General features: G+C 39.6%; 1 protein-coding gene across 2 annotated transcripts in view; it reads left to right on the top strand.

Moving 5' to 3' along the window:
• The window catches only part of slc22a31 (solute carrier family 22 member 31), a 38,069-nt gene that overhangs the window by 14,537 nt on the left and 2,997 nt on the right, over positions 1 to 20,535 (top strand). For both annotated transcript variants that reach the window (XM_052027988.1, XM_052027987.1), the window contains exons 5-9: positions 850 to 1,018; positions 4,231 to 4,376; positions 5,788 to 5,896; positions 9,958 to 10,172; positions 16,306 to 16,417. In XM_052027988.1, the coding sequence (XP_051883948.1) occupies positions 850 to 1,018; positions 4,231 to 4,376; positions 5,788 to 5,896; positions 9,958 to 10,172; positions 16,306 to 16,417 (751 nt within the window). The remainder of the gene's footprint in view (positions 1 to 849; positions 1,019 to 4,230; positions 4,377 to 5,787; positions 5,897 to 9,957; positions 10,173 to 16,305; positions 16,418 to 20,535) is intronic.

Raw genomic sequence — 20,535 nt, 5'->3', positions numbered from 1 at the left:
GCTTCTGGCCCATATCTCTCATCATTTCCTATCCATGTACTTGTCCAACTGTCTCTTAAATGTTGTAATTATACCTGCAATCTATCTTAGCAATCTTTTCATCGGTTTTTTGTTTACATTTTTTTATAACATTCATTGCTCCACCCTTTCTCATTTGCCATTTAAACACTCCAAATAGTTTCTTGCATTTCATTTTCAATTGTCCTTGTGTACTTTTCATAAGCTTCTCACTTTCAATATCATAGGCTGAATCATGCTCAATTTTGCCCACTAGCTCCCCTTACTATATTCTTCCCTTGCCTGAGCTTACCTGATACAATTGGCCTTCTCATCCAAGAGAATGATGTCCACTGTCGTTCCACTGCATACCACATAGCCTCCAGATCATATGCATAGCCTTTGAAATCTTGCCAATTTTCAAAGGCTTTTGAATGACATTTAAATGCCTCTTGTAGTCAGAGATGTTTAAGCTGTTCAATTAAATTTAAATAAAAGACTGAAGTTCAAAAACATGAACTATTTTACTTAATCTAGCATTTTGTCTACAGGATCAGTGACCCCTTTTAAATGGGGTCACTGTTTTACATTAGTCTTTTGCGTAAAGCGAAGGTGCTGGATATGGTCTTTCTAAAGCATTTGGCCTGTGCCTTCCAGTAAGTAACATCCCATATATTGGAATTCCTTTGCAATGGCTCATCACTCATCAGGCTTGCCACTTCTGTCATATGATTGTGACAAGGATAAATGTATGGAAGAGAATGGGCAGTGCCTAGAAAATCCATCACATAATCATGTTACAATTACTAATTATTTTTTCTCTTCCTCCCCATTTCCACCTTTTTGCTCCAGGGTTGGAAATGTGTGATCCACCACACCGACTGATGATCATGATAATTGCTGCATTCTGCACAGTGGCTGGGGAGATGTTGCTGCCAGGTTTAGCTGAGCTATGCAAAAACTGGAGAATTTTGCAGGGTGTTGTCACTGCTCCTTTCCTAATACTACTGATCTATTGGTGGTGAGTATTTTTAACAATAAGTTCACCATCTCACTACTTTTTTTTACATTACCAAATGTGGAATCTTTGCAGTAATGTCAAATGGTTATTTCTGTGAATATGACATTGATGTAAATGGAATAACGAGGGATGGTAACTTTCTCAAGTATTATGTAGTTTTGATTTGGAAACGTGAATGGAATAATTTAAAACATCTAGTTCAGGTGGTAGTTTCTAACTTTTTGTGTTTAGTTTGGAAAAGTCATCAGTTCTTGTTTGTGTTTAATGTGATGGAGTCGGATATTCAACAATAGCTTTTTAAACTATGCCTTTTTAATATAGCACCTCTCTGATGCTTTAGAGAGATGATCAGTAGAATAGATGCAAAGAGAATATAACAAAACTTAATGGCTTAATCAAAGGAAAAGGCTTGAGAATCTTAAAAGGTGATTTCATAGAATTGTTACAATACAGAAGGAAGCCACTTGACTATCGTAGTAGCTCCTAGTACAGCAATCCTGAGTCCCATTTCCTACTTCTGTGTAGTCCTGTGAATTATTCTGTCTCAAGCATCCATCCAATTTCTTTTTAAAAGCATAGATTGATTATATTTCCACCACCCTTGCAGGCAGCAAATTACAGATATTAACTTTTTAATTCTTCACATCCCTCTTGTATCTATCTAGTGACCAACATTTAAAATGTGTGCCCCAGTCCCTTGATCCATCTGCTAACTAGAATAGCTTCTCGTTGCTTACCATGTCTAAACAAGTCATGATCTTGTACACTTATCAAATTACCCCTCAATCTTCACTTCAGGAAGAACTGTTTCAGTCTTTATAGCTGAAATTGTTCTTCCCTGGAATTGTTCTAGTAACTCTTTTCTCCACCTTCTGTAGAGCCTGCACATCTTTCCTGAAGTGTGATCACCTGAATTGGCTGCAATATTCCAGTTGTGGCCCAACCAATGTTTTGCATAGGTTCAACATAATGTCCCTGAATTTGTATGTTCCGCCTCTATTTATGAATCCCAAGATCCATATGCTTTTTTTAACCACACCCTTAATATGCCCTGCTGCTTATCCTTTGAGATTCCTGGATATGGCAATGACACTGGCTTATGCTAGTAGTGGCAACTTCTCCTACCCCCACTGTGTCCTACTTTAGCTTGGGCCTCTGCTGCATCAATTCTGTTATTCTTTCTGTGCACTCCAGAATTGGTGCAAGGAGAGTTCTCCTGTCATGGATAAATGATTTAAAGGACTCAGAGGTTAAGGAGAAATAGGCCAAGATGGGCTGGCAATTGGGTGGGCCATCTTGACCAGGGCATCTGGAAAGCAGCAGGTAAGACAACTGGCCCCAGGAGGTGCAGCTGCATTACTGCAGAGCCTATCAGTTCAGCCTCGCCGAGTAGCAGAGAGTGGTCAATAAGGAGGAGCAGTTGAGGGCGTCAAGCAAACGAGGAAGCAGGATGTGGGAAATGAGGGGTGGGTAAAGAAACGGAGGCTGATGGGTAGGGAAAGGATTAAAATTTTAAATGTTGAAGAGTAAGGAAAATGTGACCTTGCACATGAGTATCTGTGTTGTTCTGATTTGGGCAGTTAAATGAGCTTCATTTGCACAACTTTGAAATTCTTGATTTTTTTTCTTAAAAAAAGACTTAAGTAGCCAAACACTGTTGTCGTTTACATGGATGGTTGGAAATCAGTGGTCTGAAATTCCAGCCATTAGCAAAGGCAGCAATGACTACAAGTACACAATGAGCAAGCAGTCAAGCTTTTTTTTGTAAGTGCAGCTGACTCAGACCTGCACTTGTGCTGGTGTGAGGAGGGATCAGCAGAGATTGTTCTGCAGAGGAGGCAATTGGTATTATGTTAACACTGGGACAGTTGAGGACCAGTTGTCAGCAGAATATTTGGGTCTTAGTCACTCATTTTTCCTGATGTATAGCTTTACCTGTCTCTCTATTAGATTTCATCTACTTGTTTGATCATTCTGCCAGCAAATCTGTTTTATAGTCTATTACTATCCTCTTCATAGTTCACCACACTTTCAAACTTTTTCATCTGCGAAATTTAAAACTTTACCCTGCTTACTCAAGTGCTAATTTTAAAAAAAAATGCAGTATTCCAATGTTCATCTCCACACTTCCACCTGCCATCTTCTGATCTGAAAATGGTTGTTTACCAGTGCTCTTTGCTATCTGCCTTTGTGCCAATTTCATGTCCATCCTGTTACTGACTCTTCAATTCTGTTTTGCTAACTTGATAATTGTGTGGGACTTCACAAAATACCTTCTGAAATCCATGTGAGTGGCATTCTCTGCTCTAAAATTCAGCCAGGTAGTCACATACAATTTGCCTTTAACAAATCCCTACTGGGTTTCCCCCATCAGCTCAAAGTTTTCTAAATCACTATTTCTTTTTTTATTAACCCTGATTTTATTAAATATTTCCTCACAATTTCAGTTAACTTGCCTGACCTTCAATTGCTTGACATTGCCTAGCATCACTTTTTGAACAAGAATTTGCCATTTCCCATCCTCTGTCAACTTCCCTGTGCCAAGGAAGATTGGAAGATTATGGCAAGCCCTTTTGCAATTTAGACCTACCTCGATTGTGCAGATATCCATGTTTCAAAGGATTATTTTGGTGATCATTTTTAGATTGAACATCATTCACTTTGCATCTGCTATCATTGTATTTATCTGCTTATGGTGCATTGTCCAAGTTGAGGTTTTTGTAAATGCATGGAAAACTGAATTTAGGTTGGGTTTCAATGTATTCCTCTAATTCTAGGTGGCAGAAACCACCATGATATTATTTGAAATCACTTTCTATGTAAGTGTTTTCATCAGTTAATCCCCTTCTATGGAAATAACTGATGACAACATATTTAATGGATTAATTACATAATTTGCCTTTTTCTGGCTATTGGTGCTTCTGTGAAAGCTCAGATTCAAAAGGTGACTTGAATCCCTGCTCCCTGCTAATCTATTCAAAGACATGAGAGGGCACCATCATACTAAACCTTGCACTGAAAGCCCCATTCTAAAAGTGGGAAGATGCATTGTGATAGCTCAGCACAATTTCTTTCCAAATGTGCATGTTTTAATAGATTTCTTCTATAATTGTTCCTTTGGGAGAAATATTGTTTTCTCAGTATTTCTCCAATGGGCAAGCAACATTCTTAGTAAACTAACTTTTTTTGAAATTTTTTTGAACTATTTTCAGCATTCCATCTATGTTCCCAGAGTCTCCACGTTGGCTCCTTGCAACCAGACGGATTGGGAAGTGTAAGCAAATACTACGAGGCATAGCAATTGGTAATGGTGTCAATGTGGAAGATGAAATATACACCCAATGCACTATATTTAATGGTATGTAAATGATGTGGGAACACCTGCTGAATTCATCAGTGTGTTAACAAAAAGTCATTTAGTCCATCAAGCTTGTTCCTTCCCTGGAATTCATGTCACTTCTCCCATTTAATCTCTTGTGGACAAGTTCACTACAGAACTAAGTGTATTTAGCATCCCCAACTCCTTGCCATCCTCACTATTCAGTCCTGGACTAATGCCTTCTGTGGACGTATTTGCACACTTTCCCTTTTGAGCACAGCAGCAGTGTCTTGTGTAATATTTATTTCAAGATTTTTTTTTGTAACCCTTAATTTCAAGATTTTTAATTGTAACCCTTAGCCAGGTAAATTGATCTTTTGACAAAATTGAACAGAAGATGAAGCGTTAAATAGAAACTCTAGAGCTTGCATGATTGCACTTCAAAGGAGAACCTTGAGTGCATGGAGTTCAAACACAAACGTTCTGCATAAATGGTCGAAGATGTGCACCACCTTACGTACTACCTATTTATCTGCACCATCGGACACCTCCAGTCTGATCTGTGGATGGGTCTCTGGTTCCCACAATTACTTCCCAAACCAGAGTGGAAGTCCTCAATCCTAAAGCACTGCCTCCAGGGGAAGTAGACAGCAACGTTGAAATGTAGTGACCGAAGCTTGGGAGATTCAATGCAATGCTTTTCTTCAGTTCTGTAGAAGGATCCACTTTAACTGTTATAAAGATAGAAAAGTAATCTGAAAATCATATAGTCAACAAGTCCATCAAAGTTGTTCCCTCCCTGAAATGCATGTGACTTTTCCCATTTAATCTCTTGTGGACATGTTCAGCATAATTATGTCCTTTATGCACCCTCCTATTCACTATTCAATTGTGGACTAAAGCCTATCATGGACATGGGCAGTCGAATCATGTGTAATATCTGATTTTTGAGCTTATTTTTATAACTTATAAACAGGTATAGCAATCCTTCTGCAGAATTAAAGAAACAATGAAAAGGATTTCTTGAGTTTAGTCGACAACACTTATTAATTCCTTGCTGTAAAATATTTTAGAAGCTTGAAAGACAAAGCTTCAACATAAATGAGTTTTTCTTCTATGTCTGTGCAAGCATCTTAAAGTTACCAATATCCCTTTTGAACAGTTAAAACACATTTTCTTTAAACATCTGCCCTTCAATAAAAACAAATTACTCTGCAAATCTGTCGTAACCCCAGCCATAACTACAAAATCCAAAACCTACAATGTAAGATCTGTAGAGAGAAGACAAGTTGACAGTCTGGTATGCCTACAATTTTGCTGTTTAAGTTTTTTTTTGTTAAGAGCATTTTAATGTTTGGCTGACTTGTAGCATGTATGTTATGCCCTTAAGTGTACTTTAATATGATTGCGACCTTTGCCTTCCCCCACCCCCGTCCCAAAATTCCTCCAGAGATGGATTCTGTGTTTGAAGAAGCTACACGATGCCGTTCATATACATTCTGTGATATGACTACTGCACAAACTATTTGGAAGAACATCTTGATATTAGGGTTCACCACGTAAGTGAAGTTGTCCAGTAAGGTCTTCTATTTTTTTCAGAAATGGTTTACTCTGATATCTTGGGAACAAATCAGTCTGACTCCAATTTCATATATGTAGTGTCTTTTCAATACTGAAGGGGGAAAAAATCTCAAAACACCAGGTAGTTAAATCAAGATAAGGAAAAGCCAGGGAAACAGGTATGAGGATAAATGGTTAAAAAAAGTAGATTATGAATTGTGAAAAGAGGAAGAGGTGCACAATTGTCCTTGAGGTTTAGGAAATAATTCTAAAGTGGAATGGAGATGAATAAAAATGTCAGTGGGGTACTGGTAATTAATTTTCAAAATGTGCAAGTCATTGACAGTGTTGGCATCTAATTCACATCTGCAGTACCTTGAATGACTAAGTGGTTTGATAGTTTATTAGAGGCAGTTGATTAACTATGTTGATGGGAGACTGATAGGAAAAGCTGCAAGGAAGACTATTTTCCATCCCTAAATGAGATTATTGAGTCCTGTAGGTGTTATGACAAGCCAACCATTCCACAGTGACTTGTTGATGGTGGTTTATATTTGTAGATTAAGATATCTTTATTAGTCATATGTACATCGAAACACTGCTGTTCTGATTGCCAGAATTAGAGGAGCAGGGTATGGGTGTGAAATTGCATAAACATTTGGAAGGACTACAAAACATTTTGCTCATCTTCAGTAATGTGCACAGTATGTCCCATGTACATTTGTAGTACAAATAGTGCCAGACTACATAATTAGTGAGGACAATAGCTGGGGCACATTGAATGCTTGCTGGAATGTGAAAATTCTAATATAAGATAAGATGGTGCTTCTGGTGTAGATGGAGTTGTTTGTTAGAATTCAGTGTCAGTGGTACAGGAGGATAATTTTTATTTCCCTGTCAAGTGTTTATAGACAATAGGAGCAGAAGTAGACCATTCGGCCCTTCGAGTCTGCACCGCCATTTTGAGATCATGGCTGATCCTCAATCAATATCCTGTTCCTGCCTTGTCCCCATATCCCTTGATTCCCCTATCTATAAGAAACCTATCTAGCTTCTTCTTGAAAGTGCCCAGAGAATTGACCTCCGCTGCCCTCTGAGGCAGTGCATTCCACAAATTCACAACCCTCTGGGAGAAGTTTTTCCTCCCCTCTGTCCTAAATGGCCTAGCCCTTATTCTTAAATCATGCCCCCTGGTCCTGGACTTCCCCAACATCTGGAACATATTTCCTGTCTCTATCCTGTCCAATCCCTTAATAATCCTGTATGTTTCAATCAGATCCCCTCTCAATCTTCTCAATTCCAGCGTGTACAATCCCAGTCTCTCCAACCTCTCAGCATCAGACAGTCCCGACATCCCCGGAATTAACCTCGTAACCCCACGCTGCACACCCTCTATAGCCAGGATATCCTTCCTTGACCCTGGAGACCAAAACTGTACACAATACTCCGGGAGTGGTCTCACCAGGGCCCTGTACAAATGCAAAAGAATCTCTTTACTTTTGTACTCAATTCCTCTTGTAATACAGGCCAACATTCCATTAGCCTTCATCACTGCCTGCTGCACTTGCTCATTCACTTTCAGTGACTGATGAACAAGGACTCCTAGATACCTTTGTATTTTCCCCTTACCTAACTCCACACCATTCAGATAATAATCCGCCTTCCTGTTCCTGCTCCCAAAGTGGATAACCTCACACTTATCCACATTAAACTTCATCTGCCAAGTATCTGCCCACTTACCCAACCTATCCAAATCACCTTGAATTCTCCTAACTTCCTCTACACATGTCGCACTGCCACCCAACTTTGTATCATCAGCAAACTTGCTAATGTTATTCACAATGCCTTCATCTAAATCATCAACATAGATCGTAAACAGCTGCGGTCCCAGCACCGAGCCCTGTGGCACCCCACTAGTCACGGCCTGCCATTCTGAGAAACATCCATTCACCCCTACCCTTTGTTTCCTATCCGCCAACCAGTTTTCTATCCATGTTAATACCTGCCCCCCAATTCCATGAGCCCTAATTTTACCCACCAACCTCCTGTGCGGCACTTTATCAAATGCCTTCTGAAAGTCGAGGTATACAACATCCACTGAATCTCCCTCGTCTATTTTCCTGGTTACACCCTCAAAAAAAACTCCAGTAGATTAGTCAAGCATGATTTGCCCTTAGTAAATCCATGTTGACTCGACCCAATCCTATCATTGCTATCCAAATATGCCGTTATTTCATCCTTAATAATGGACTCTAGCATCTTCCCCACCACAGATGTTAGGCTAACTGGACGATAGTTCCCCGTTTTCTCCCTCCCTCCTTTCTTAAAAAGTGGGATAACATTAGCCATTCTCCAATCCTCAGGAACTGACCCTGAATCTATGGAACATCGGAAAATGATCACCAATGCATCCACAATTTCTAGAGCCACCTCCTTTAGTACCCTGGAATGCAGACCATCTGGACCTGGGGATTTGTCAGTCTTCAGCCCCATTAGTCTACCCATCACCATTTCTTTCCTAATGTCAATCCACTTCAGTTCCTCTGTCACCCTCTGCCTTTTGTCCATCCTTGCCTCTGGGAGATTTCTTACATCTTCCCCCGTGAAGACAGATCCAAAGTACTTATTAAATTCGACTGCCATCGGGACATAAGAACTAGAAGCAGGAGTTGGCTGTTTGGCCCCTTGTACCTGCTCCATGGTAGTGACCAAACAGCAAAATAGGTTTGAGCATAACTTGGTTTCCATTGAACACAATCTTCCATCATTCAATGGAATGCAGCCTTCTCCTTAAGCTAAGATAGCTGGTACTGGAAGATGTGACTAAGATGCAGTCAGTCTGTGTTTGTTCTTCAATTGGGAATTTGACTGCATTGAATTTTGGAAATTCATGAAGGTATCAAAAGTGCCATAAAAATGTCCTGTAGCTTTGAATACTTTATCAAACTTTTATGGTAACTTTTATAAGAATATTTACAATTCTTGAAACCATGAGGGATTGCCACCAAACGCTGATGTCAACTTAAACCAATATAAAAAATGTGTTCAGTGTTGCCAATGTTGATGTTAAGCCTTATCAGTGTTATCAACTTCACTCTCACTTCCCTCATCCCTATATTCTATTCCTTTTTTCTAAATCTTGTATATTCTAATATTTAACTCAAATTACCAGTTTCCATGTGTGATGTAGGGTTGGGGAGTATGAAAAAATTGATTTTTGCCCAATTCATTTCTATTAGTGTTTTAAATTTCTTGGCAGCTTTGACAGTTGGGGATGGATGCAAATGATCAGTAGAAAAGTAGTGAAAATACAAAATTTGTTTTCAATATTGCAGCATGAAATACTAAAGAAAAATAGACAAATAAATTTTAGTTTCAGATTATTGATAGCAAAAAGCAAGGGAATGATCACTAACTCGAAAAAGAAGCTAAGCCAAAGTTGTTGATTGCAGTTTTGGGAACCTTGCAGTTTCTGGACTGAGTGGGACACCTCCCAAGTTGTATTATACAAAATTATACTATTATTGTAGATTGAAATGCATATGCCACATATATCTTTCCACTCTCCTAAACTATTCATCATAGTATAGTCTCTTGAATTTTTCCTTGTTGTACTCAAAACAGTGAAGATTGATATTTAAATGCTGACATCAAAAGGGGGTGGTTGCAATGCATTCTGTAAGAACTGCCACCAGTTTGATCTCGTTAATTAACAAAACATCAACTTGCTTCTGTGCTTTCTATCCTCCAGCTATCCTTCTGTAGATGATGCCATTTCACCTATTAATACAAAACTGTCATGGCACTTTAATTTTAAAAAATTAAATATTTTAATCACTTCATTACCTGGTTTGCATTTTCAGCATTTACCTTGTAACTTTTAGTTGTCTTTTAATTTTCCTTTTATTAACTGAAATTAATTGACTGCTTTTTCTAGACTGTTTTGATCTATATGTATGTTTTTGATAATCTGCATGACATTTGAAGTTGGTTTGTGCAAAGAAAATACTTATTGTCTAATTATCCATTTATTATCTTCTTGCATTTACTTTTCAATTAGGTTCATTGGCAATGGAATCCAACACTGCTTTTCCCAAAACCTTGTTGGTTATAGCCCCAGGTTCTACTTGAGCTATTTTGTCATTGCTGGCGCTGAAGCTGTTGCCCTCATTTTCCTATATTTTACCGTGAACAAGTTTGGCCGACGTGGCATTCTGCTCTTCTCGACAATCTTTACTGGGTTGTCTTCACTATTGTTGCTTGCTCTTGTACAATGTAAGTGTGGATATTTTCTACTTCTGCACTGTGGGAAGATTGCTGTCATTTGAGCTATGTTGTATGCCATAGAATGAGGGTGGTAGCACAGTGATTAAGTCTCTGAACTAGCAACCAGAGTTCCAGATCATCGATCTAGAAATATAAGTTTAACTTCCACCATGGCAGCTCAGAAATTGAAATGAAAAGAACCCAGTCTTATTGACAGTAGTCATGAAAGTTATGGAATTTCATTTTAAAAAAAAAAAAGAAAATTGGTTCACTAATATCCTTGACGGAGGGAAGTCAGCTATTCTTTCCCTATCTGGAAATGTGATTCTAGACCCACAAATGTGGTTGATTCTCAACTGACTGCTCAATTTGGAGCGGCTAATATATTAACTATTTCATAGTGAAAGATTTTGGAATAACCACAGATGACTCTACTGAAAATACACTGATAATTTACATTCAACACCAGTAAAAGTGAAATAAGTAATAGAGAAAAGGTGAACAATGAATTTTATGTCAAAATTGCTGTCAGAAAATAGATATGGAAGAAGTTGTTGCTTAGATTGTACAAAAGACATGCTCTGCAATGCTACAAATACCTTTTTAAGAGTTAACCAGGTTGGATTCTGTGGATTAAATTGGCTTGGCTTGCATGGTCATTGGTAACCTAACTAAGACACTGAAGGATTTGACATTCAGGCAGTGTAACAACAGCACCTTGTCAGTAATAATTTGAGATATTCAAAATGTCTTGAAGTTCCACTCGGTAAATGTAGTGCATGACACATTATTGATCTTTTATAGATCAGAGCATCTTGTGTTTCATCCTTGGCCTTTAGTAACCAACTGATATTCGTTATGACATTAAAGTTTCAGTCTATCAGTTAGGGAACATTGACAAGAGTTCTTGTTCCTAATCAGTCCTATGTCAGTCCATGGAAAATGCATATGGTGAATATTACTATGGCAATGTATTACCACTAGCCTGCAACGAAGATAAAATTGGTAATAAAGAACAAATGGAAACTGTCAACAACTTATTAAGACACAGATTTGAAACTATCATATTATGGAGACCAAAAGAAAATAGATCTAGAAACCCATTAAAATCTGCATGTTAACTTTCAAATCATTCAAATGCAAGGACATCCAAGGTCCTTCTGAATACCAATATTTTTCAGTCTTCTCTCATTTAATAAATTCTCCACCTTTCTATTTTTTCTAATCAAGTGGATGCCACAAATACCACAATTCTTCACATTATGTTTGATCTGCTATATATTTGTTTGTTCATTTAGCCTATCCAAATCCCGTGAAGCCCTTTTGTATCCTCCTCATACTTTGCACTGCCACCTTGTTTCATTTCATAATAAATATTGGATACAATGCACTTGAGTCCCTCATCCAAGTCATTGATATAGATTGTGAAAAGCTGGCATTCCAGAACTGATCTCTACTGCTCCTCACTGGTCCTATTCTTCTAACCTAAAATTGACCTGTTTGCAGATATTTTGTTTAATAATCTCTTGTACATTATTGAAGGCCTTTGAAAATCCAATTGGGCCATGTCAACTAGTTTGCCTTTTTTTATTCTTGTAACAACCCCAGAAATTCCAATAGATTTATCAAACATGATATCCCTTTCATAAATCCATGTTGATTCTGCTTGATCTTATTGTTATTTTCTAAGTGCCCTGTTATCTATTCCTTAACGTTACATTTCAGTATTTTTCCTACTAAAGTTAAGCTAATTGATCTAGAAGTCCCCAGTTTCTCTATCCCTCTCTCAAATAATGGGGTTGCATTACCTTCTCTCTAACCTGTGGGAAATATTCCAGAATCTATGGAATTTTGGAAGATGACTACTAGTGAATCCTCTATTTCCGTGACAACCACCTTCAAAATCCTAGGATGCAGGTCACTAGGTCCTTCTTCTTTAGGTCCTATTAAGTTTTCCACTACCTTTTTTAATTAGTAGTAATTTCTTTGAGCTCATTTACTCTAGACCAGAAGGTTTTTGGTGCCTTAATCTGTGAAGATGGATATGAAACATTTGTTTAACTTTTCTGACATTTCTTTAATATAGTTTCCTATCTCAGTTTGTAAGAGAATCACATTAGCTTTGGTGTCTTTTTTGTTTTTTGTCTGTACTTGTATTCTACTTTTCCTTTCTCTTGGCCCTCCTTTGCAGAATTCTGAAATTTTTCCAATCCTCAGACATGTGGTCTTTTATTTCTTTGAGCAATGCTATAAGCCTTCTCCTTTGATCTAATACCAGCTTTAACTTTTCTCAATAGGTACTCTTTGGCCACTTTTTTGTTTTTGCCTTTTTAAAGGATATAAATATAAACCATGTATTAACTCTTTGTTTATTGTAACCATTGCACACTCAACCCTTGTACCTTCGTAGTTTACTCTGTTCAGATTTAAGGCTCTACTTTCAGATTGAACAAAATCACTTTAAATCTTTATATAAAATGCTGACATTTTTGCTGCTCGGGACTGGAGAAGCAGAACATGGAACTGCAGTAGTTATTGGGGATTCCATAAGTTTTTTTCTTATTTAGTAATTTGTCAGGATATGGGCATTGAAGATGGTGTAGAGTCAGGGAGGGAGTTTCAAGGTCTTAGATCAGGTGTGATGATGAAAGTACAGCAATGCATTTTTAAGTCGTGGCAGCATGTGACTTTGGCAAGAACTTGTGATGGAGTGCCCATGTATCTACTGTCCATGTGGGGATACAAGTTTAGACTGGGGAGGTGTAATTGAAATACACTTGGTGAGTAACTGCAGTCCATTTTGTAGATATTGTATCACACTGTGCTGGTATTGGGAAGGATAAATGTTTAGGGTGGTGGATGATTTTGAGGTTCTTGGATCTGTACTCATCTAGGTAAGTATAGAGTGTTCCTTTATGCAGCTGACTTGTGCCTTTTCAGTGGTGGAAAGGCTTTGGGGTGTTGGTCATTGTGGGATAACCAATTGTTGACCTTACAATGGTGATTAGTCCTAGCCCATTTGAATTCCTGATCGATCAATGTTCTTTTGGTCTTGCCAATGGTAAGTCCAATTACTATCAATAGGAGGTAATGGACACTGTTGTTGGAGGTGCTCATGGCTTGCCATTTAAGTATGTAATACATAGATCACCTGTAAGCCTGTGCCTGCTTAACCATTGTCTAGATCTTGCTGCATGCAAGCATGGACTGTGTTATTTGCTGAGGAGTTGCAAATGAAATGAACATTGCACAGTCATCATTGAACAACTTCCATTCTGTCCTTCTGATGGAAGCAGATGAAGGTGCTTTGGTTTAGGATATTGTCCTGCCCTGTAGTGGTGTCCTAGGGCTGGGATGGCTGATCACTAACAACCACAACCATCATTCTTTTTGTGAGGTATGACTCCTATGGTTGGAGTGTTTTTCCCCTTTGATGCCCATTAGCTTCAGTTTTATCAGAAATCTTTGATTCTATGCATGGTCAGATGTTTCCCTGATATAACGACAGTCACTTTTGCCCTAGCTTTGGTATTCAACTCTTTGATCTATGTTTGAATCATAGAAAGTACAGCACAATACAGGCCCTTTGGCCCACAATGTTGTACCGACCTTTAAACCTCACCTAAAAACTATCTAAACCCTCCCCGCCCCCCCCCCCACATATCCCTCTATTTTAACTTCATATGCTTATCTAGCAATCTCTTGAATTTGACCAATGTACCTGCCTCCACCACTGCCCCAGGCAGTGCATTCCATGCCCCAACCACACTCTGGGTAAAAAAAAAACCTTCCTCTGATATCTCTCTCGACTAAGAATATTGAGGTCGAGGGCTGAATGGACCTGGTGAAACCAAGCTGGGCTTTGGTGAGGAACTGCCATTTACTGTCACTTTGAATGTCAACTTCCATTGAGTATATTGGGTAGGTAATTTGTCCTACCTGTTGTAAGTGGGACATACTGGGACAATATTCCACATTGTTGGGTATCTGCCAGGTTGTATCACTACTGGAACAGATTGGCTGGAGGCTTATCTAGTTCTGAAATGCAGATCTTCAGTGCTACAGCTGGGATTTTATGTGGTCTCCTAGCTTTGCTGTATCATGTGGTACGAGTCAAATTGGTTGAAGGCTGGTATCTCAAACGGGAGATATCTTGGGAAGAAGCCACCATGGATCATCTACTTGGTGCTTTTGGCTGAACATGGTTGCATGTGCTTTGGTCTTGTTATTTATGTGCTGGAAGGGTTCTGCCGTCATTGAAGATGGGACATTCTTGGAGCCACTGCCTTCTGTTTGTTGTTTAATTGTTCTCTTCTGTCTATGACTAGATGTGGCAGGATTGAAGTCCTTTGATCCGATCCATTTGGTTGTGAGATCACTTAGCTGTCTGTGGCATGCTGTTTATCTGACCTGTGGTCTTTGTTAGTTTCACCTCATTTTTAAGTGCTCCAGATGCTGTACCCAGCATGCTTTTCTGTAGAACCAGGGTAAATTGTCTGGCTTAGTTGTAAAGGTGAATCGAAGATCATAATGTTCCAAATTGCACTATGTGCCTATCTGGTGCTCCTAATGGTCCACAGTGCCTTGCATATGTCCAATTTTTAGCTGCCAGATCTGTTCTGAGTCTATCCCGTTGAGCACAACTTTAGTGCCATTCAACATGATGGTAAGCTTTCTTGGTGAGTAGGTGGGACTTTGTTGCCACAGGGCCCCTGCAATAATCAATGCAATGAATGTTTTCATGGACAAATACATCTGCCACAGGTCTATTCCTCATGTTGATTTCTGTCACAGAGCTGTACAGCACAATTTGATTGCTCCTTACCCAGCCTGGCAGTACTAGGTCAGCTCAGTAGTGCTACCAAGCTGTATTTAATAGTGGATATTGAAGTCTCCCACTCAATAATTTTTTTGTAGCTGTGTTCCTTCCAAGTTGTGGAGAGACAAAAGATTGCAGATGCTGGAATTTGGAGCAAAAAATGAGCTGCTGGACTCTGTCCAGTTGAAGGGTCTCAACCCAAAATGCTAACTGTTCATTTCCCTCCACAGTTCCCCCAGCAGCTCGTTTTTTTTCTTCCAGGTTTTGTTCAACATGGATAACAATCCCTCAGCTGAGGGAGGATGGTTGGTGTTAAATCTGGTGCAGGTTTCCTTGCATACACTTTACCCAGTGCTATGAGACTTCATGGGTCAAGTCAATGTTGAGGACTTGAAGGGCAACTCCCAACATCTGCATAGCATTACTCCCCCAACTTGCAGTTTTGTCTTGCTGATGGTACGGGACATCTTGAGGGATTGTGACAGAGGAATCAAGCACGTTTTCTGTGTAGTCTGATCTTGAGAGTACAACAGCCTGTAGTTGGACTAGCCTGTGGGACAGTTTCTTAAATTTAGATACCAGATCCCTCTTGTTTGTGAGCATGACCTTGTGATGATCAACTGGGTCAGGAATCACTTTACCATGTCCGAGATCAATGATAGATGGTCTGTCTGGTTTATTTTTTTTTCTCTCCTTCAACAGTAGAAGTGGTACAACCAAGTGGCTTCTGAAGACATTAGTTGTGGAACTGGAATTGCACATAAACCAGAGGTTGTAAGGGGGAGGGATGGGGAGACTTGGGAGTTAGAAGAATGAGAGAAATCTAATTAAAATGTATAGAATTTTTAGCTTTGACAGGGTAGATATGGAAAGGCAATTACTATTGGTTGCGTAGTTTACAAATGGAGGACATGGTGTCAATATATGAAGTTGATTAGGATGGAGGTGAGAAATTCTTTATTCAGTTGGTTGTGGATGTTCAGTGACTTGTGTACATTCAGGAATGAGTCCAATAGATTTTCAGGCACCGAGGGGCATGGGGATTGTCTGGAGAAGTTTTAGGAATTGAACTTTATTCATGACTCCATTAAATGATGGTCCAGACCTTCTGTCCTGTCTTTTGTTCTTAAATACTTATTCTTGATTGCATCTTTCATCTGTGATAGAGGCTACAGTGTTTAATAGGGAGCAAGCAAGAACAAACATTAGTAATAACCATATTACCAATTTTATTTTAAATTTACATAAATTTTCTCAGGTACTATCTGTCAGAAATGATTTGAATGTGTATAGTATAGTACTAACAAAGTTTTTCTTTTTCAGACTTGCATGAAGCTGTTCATCTGGCTCTTTCCATCCTGGGCCTTGTTTCAGCTTGTTCTGTTAGTATACTGAGCATATTTTTTGCCAGTGAGGTGGTCCCAACAGTTGTTAGGTACGTATAAAATTTTGAAATGTTAACTTCACAAAGGTTTTTTCTATTATTGTCTTAGTTATGAGCTTTCACAGGCATATTACTAAGTATGAGACCCTGAATTTGTATGAAACTGTTCCAACACAGTAATTCATTTCAGTATCATAAATACATTGAAAGTCACAGTAAAAATGCATAATTCATGTGAACTTAATGGCTGAAAGCTATCCATTTTTACTGACACTGTAGATTTTAATTAAAAATATTAAAATTATTGCAATATACCATATGCTTGTTCTTGCTGTTCCTCTTTGTGGGAAAGTTGGAGACTTCCAAGTACTAAAGCAGATATCTGGCCCAGAATGTACCCCAATGATACAGTAGCAGAAGTCCAAACTTATTAAATGTTTTAGTCTGTCACTTAAATTATAGCAAATTGGAAGAACCTAAGCAAATATTTTGAAATAATGTGACACAGGCTGGAAGGTCTTTTCCCTGCTGTCACACTTAATGGAATGTGCTGGGTTTCCATATCCCTGACTTGTAATTTATTGTAATAATGAATCGGAACCTCACTGAGATGAAATTTGTTTCTGGCTTGGTTGAGGATATTGTGATTGTAGGAATAGAATTTCCAACCTTTGTCCCTTTACAGAAGTTAAATTTTGCAGTCTATTAGCAGACAGATGACCGAAATTCTTTAACCGAGTAACTTTATTCAGGTCTTTACTTTTAACACTATTACAATTCACTTATTGTACTTGCAAATCATTTAAACTATTTCTAGTCACAAAACCTCTACTTATGAGTAGTTACCATATATGAATGTTTCTTGGATGGAGCCAAATGTACTTAACTTCGACTAACTAGGTACAGTAAATGACTCAGACTTCAGTCCTGCTCTTTATCCTCACTTTCTACTTTAATGGACATGTGATCAGCTGCATAATCAGTTCCTGTTAGCCATCAGAGCCAGCCATTCTTAATGGCCATCTGTACTATGTCAGTGTCCTCATTTGTTATCTTATTAGGTAGGCCCATGTTGCTGGCTTGCAAAGTGAACAGTTTGGCAAGGTTTACCAATACCCTAATCCCTTATGAGCTGCAAGTTGTCTGTCAACTGTGATAACACAGATCAAGGTTCTTCATTAGTAATTTTCCACAGTTGTATGTATTGCTTAATTTTTCACGTTTAACCACTTTGGATTGGATGGATAATCCCACAAGAAGTGGGAATTTGATTTTTGTGGCCTTTTCTTGTGCCTTTGTACAAATGGAAGTATTGAGCTAATGAGTTATTTTTCTTCTAAAATATATTTTGACCCATCAAGTGCTTGTTAACTGGAGAGGATCATTATACATATTTCTTAGACAAGCCTGGTAGTGAAATGTTAAGAGAAAGTATTAATTGAATGGATTGCTTGGAAAAATAGATGGAATTGAAGGATTTCATCTTAAATATTGATTTTAAAAGTTTTGGAATTCCATGAAATTTGAGATTGGGCAACACAACAAGCATGAATAAACAGAAGGTTCCTCCATCCAAAATTACAATTGTCGATATCTTAGCAACTTCTTGTTAAGACATAAGAATTTGCTGATCTACCTAATGTTGATTAACATTTATTGGTTTATTATTGTCACTCGTACTGAGGTACAGTGAAAAACTTGTCTTGCATCCCGATCATACAGATCAATTCACTACACAGTGCAGTTACATTGGGTTAGTACAGAGGTAGTGCAGAGTGCTTAAGTCTGGTGGTACGTGCCCTCAGGTTCCTGTATCTTCTACCTGACAGAACAGGTGAGAAGAGAGAATCCCCCAGGTGGGTGGAGTCTTTGATTATGCTGACTGCGAGAGGTAAAGATGGAGTCCAAGGAGGAGTGGCTGGTGTCCGTGATGCGCTGGGCTGTGTCCACAACTCTTCAGTTTCTTGCGGTCCTGGGCAGAGCAGTTGCCGTACCAAGCCGTAATACATCCAGATAGGATGCTTTCTATGGTGCATCGATAAAAGTTGGTGCGAGTCAAAGGGGACAATCCAAATTTCTTTAACCTCCTGAGGAAGTAGAGGTGCTTTCTTGGCTGTCGCATCTACATGATTTGACCAGGACAGGCTGTTGGTGATATTCACTCCCAGGAACTTGAAGCTCTCAACCTCAGCACTGTTGATGTAGACAGGTGCATGTACACCGCCCCCTTTCCTGAAGTCAATGACCAACTCTTGTTTTGTTGACATTGAGGGAAAAGTTGTTGTCATGACACCATGTCACTAAGCTCTCTATCTCCTTCCTGTACTCAGATTCATCACTGTTTGAGATACAGCCTACAACCGTGGTATCATCTGCAAACTTGTAGATGGATTTAGAGCAGAATCTGGCCACACAGTCATTAGTGTATAGGGAGTAGAGGGCTGAGGATGCAGCCTTGTGGGGCACCAGTGTTGAGAATAATCGTGCTGGAGGTATTGCTGCCTATCCTCGCTGATTGTGGTCTGCTGGTTTGAAAGTCAAGGATCCAGTTAGAGGGAGATGTTGAGTCCTAGGTCTTGGAGTTTAGTGACAAGTTTGCCTGGGATTATTGTATTGAAGGCAGAGCTGTAGTTAATAAACAATCTAACGTAGGTGTCTTTACTGTCCAGATGCTCCAGAGCTGAGTGTAGGGCCAGGGAGATGGCATCTGCTGTGGACCGGTTTCGGCGATAGGCGAATTGCAGTGGGTCGAGGTTGTCTGGGAGGCTGGAGTTGATGCGTGCCATGACCAACCTCTCAAAGCACTTCATAATGGTGGATGTCAGAGCCACTGGTTGGTAGTCATTGAGGATTGTTACCTTGCTTTTCTTCAGTACTGGGATGATAATGGTCTTCTTAAAACAGGTGGGAACCTGAGATTGAAGCAGGGAGAGGTTAAATATGTCCGCAAATACTTCTGCCAGCTGATCAGCACAAGATCTGAACACTTGGCCGGGTGCTTTCCTCGTGTTCACTCTCTGGAAGACTGATCTTACATCCTCGATGGTGATCACAGGTTCAGTTGCATTGGAGGCTGTTAGGGTGGGTGGTGACAATCCACTTCCCTTCTGTTCAAAAACACGCATAGATTGCGTTAAGTTCATCAGGAAGGGATGCGCTGTTGTTAACTCTGCAGCCCGTCTTTGTTGTCTTGTATCCTGTTGTGGCATGTAAGCCCTGCCATAGCTGATGGCTGGTCTGGGACTCTATTTTGAGTCAGTATCCCTGATAGCTTTCCAAAGGTCATATCTGGATTTCTTGTACAGATCAGGATCACCAGATTTGGGTGCAGCAGTCCTCTCCTTCAGTAGGGAGTGGATCTCTTGGTTCATCCATGGTTTCCTGTTTGGGAACACCTGTATTGTCCTCTTTGGTACACAGTCTGCCACACACTTGCTGATAAACTCTGTGGTGGTGGCATAGTCAAGGCTGGCAGCTGAGTCTTTGAACATGGACCAGTTCACTGTCTCAAAGCAGTACGTAGGAGCTCATCTGCTTCCTCAGACCAGCACTGCATGACTCTGTCCTCCCGTTTCCGTTTGTATGCCAGGAGAAGGTGCACAGCCTAGTGGTCTGATTTCCCAAAGTGAAGATGAGGGGTGGCTCGGAAGGCATCTTTGGTTGTATAGCAGTGATCAAGGGTGTTGGTGCCCCTGGTGGAGCAGATGTGCTGGTAGTATTTTGGTAACACACTCTTGAGGTTAGCCTGATTGAAGTCACCTGTGATAATGAAGAGGGCCTCAGGGTATCCTGTCTCAAGGTTGATGACCACAGAGCATCGTTCATTGAGTGCAGGCTTCATGTCCATCTGTGGTGGGATGTAGACTGTCATCAGGATAGCTGAAGTGAACTCCCTTGGCAGATAGAATGGTTGACACTTCACCATTAGATATTTGAGGCTGGGTGAGCAGGAGCTCGCCAGGACCGTCACGTCCGAGCACCACAAGTTGTTGATTAAGAAGTAGACCCCTTTGCCTTTAACTTTGCCTGAGGACAGTATATGGTCCATTCGATGAATTGAAAAGCCCCATAACTGCAGGTGGTGCAAATCTGAAATAAAACACAAGATGCTGCAGATACTCAGTACTTCAGACAGCATCTGTGGAGAGAGAAATAAAGTTAATATTTTA

Source organism: Pristis pectinata, chromosome 13, assembly GCF_009764475.1.
Source record: "Pristis pectinata isolate sPriPec2 chromosome 13, sPriPec2.1.pri, whole genome shotgun sequence".
NCBI lineage: Eukaryota > Metazoa > Chordata > Chondrichthyes > Rhinopristiformes > Pristidae > Pristis > Pristis pectinata.
Note: the sequence above shows the minus strand (reverse complement) of the source record. Positions and strands in the feature narration are given on the sequence as shown.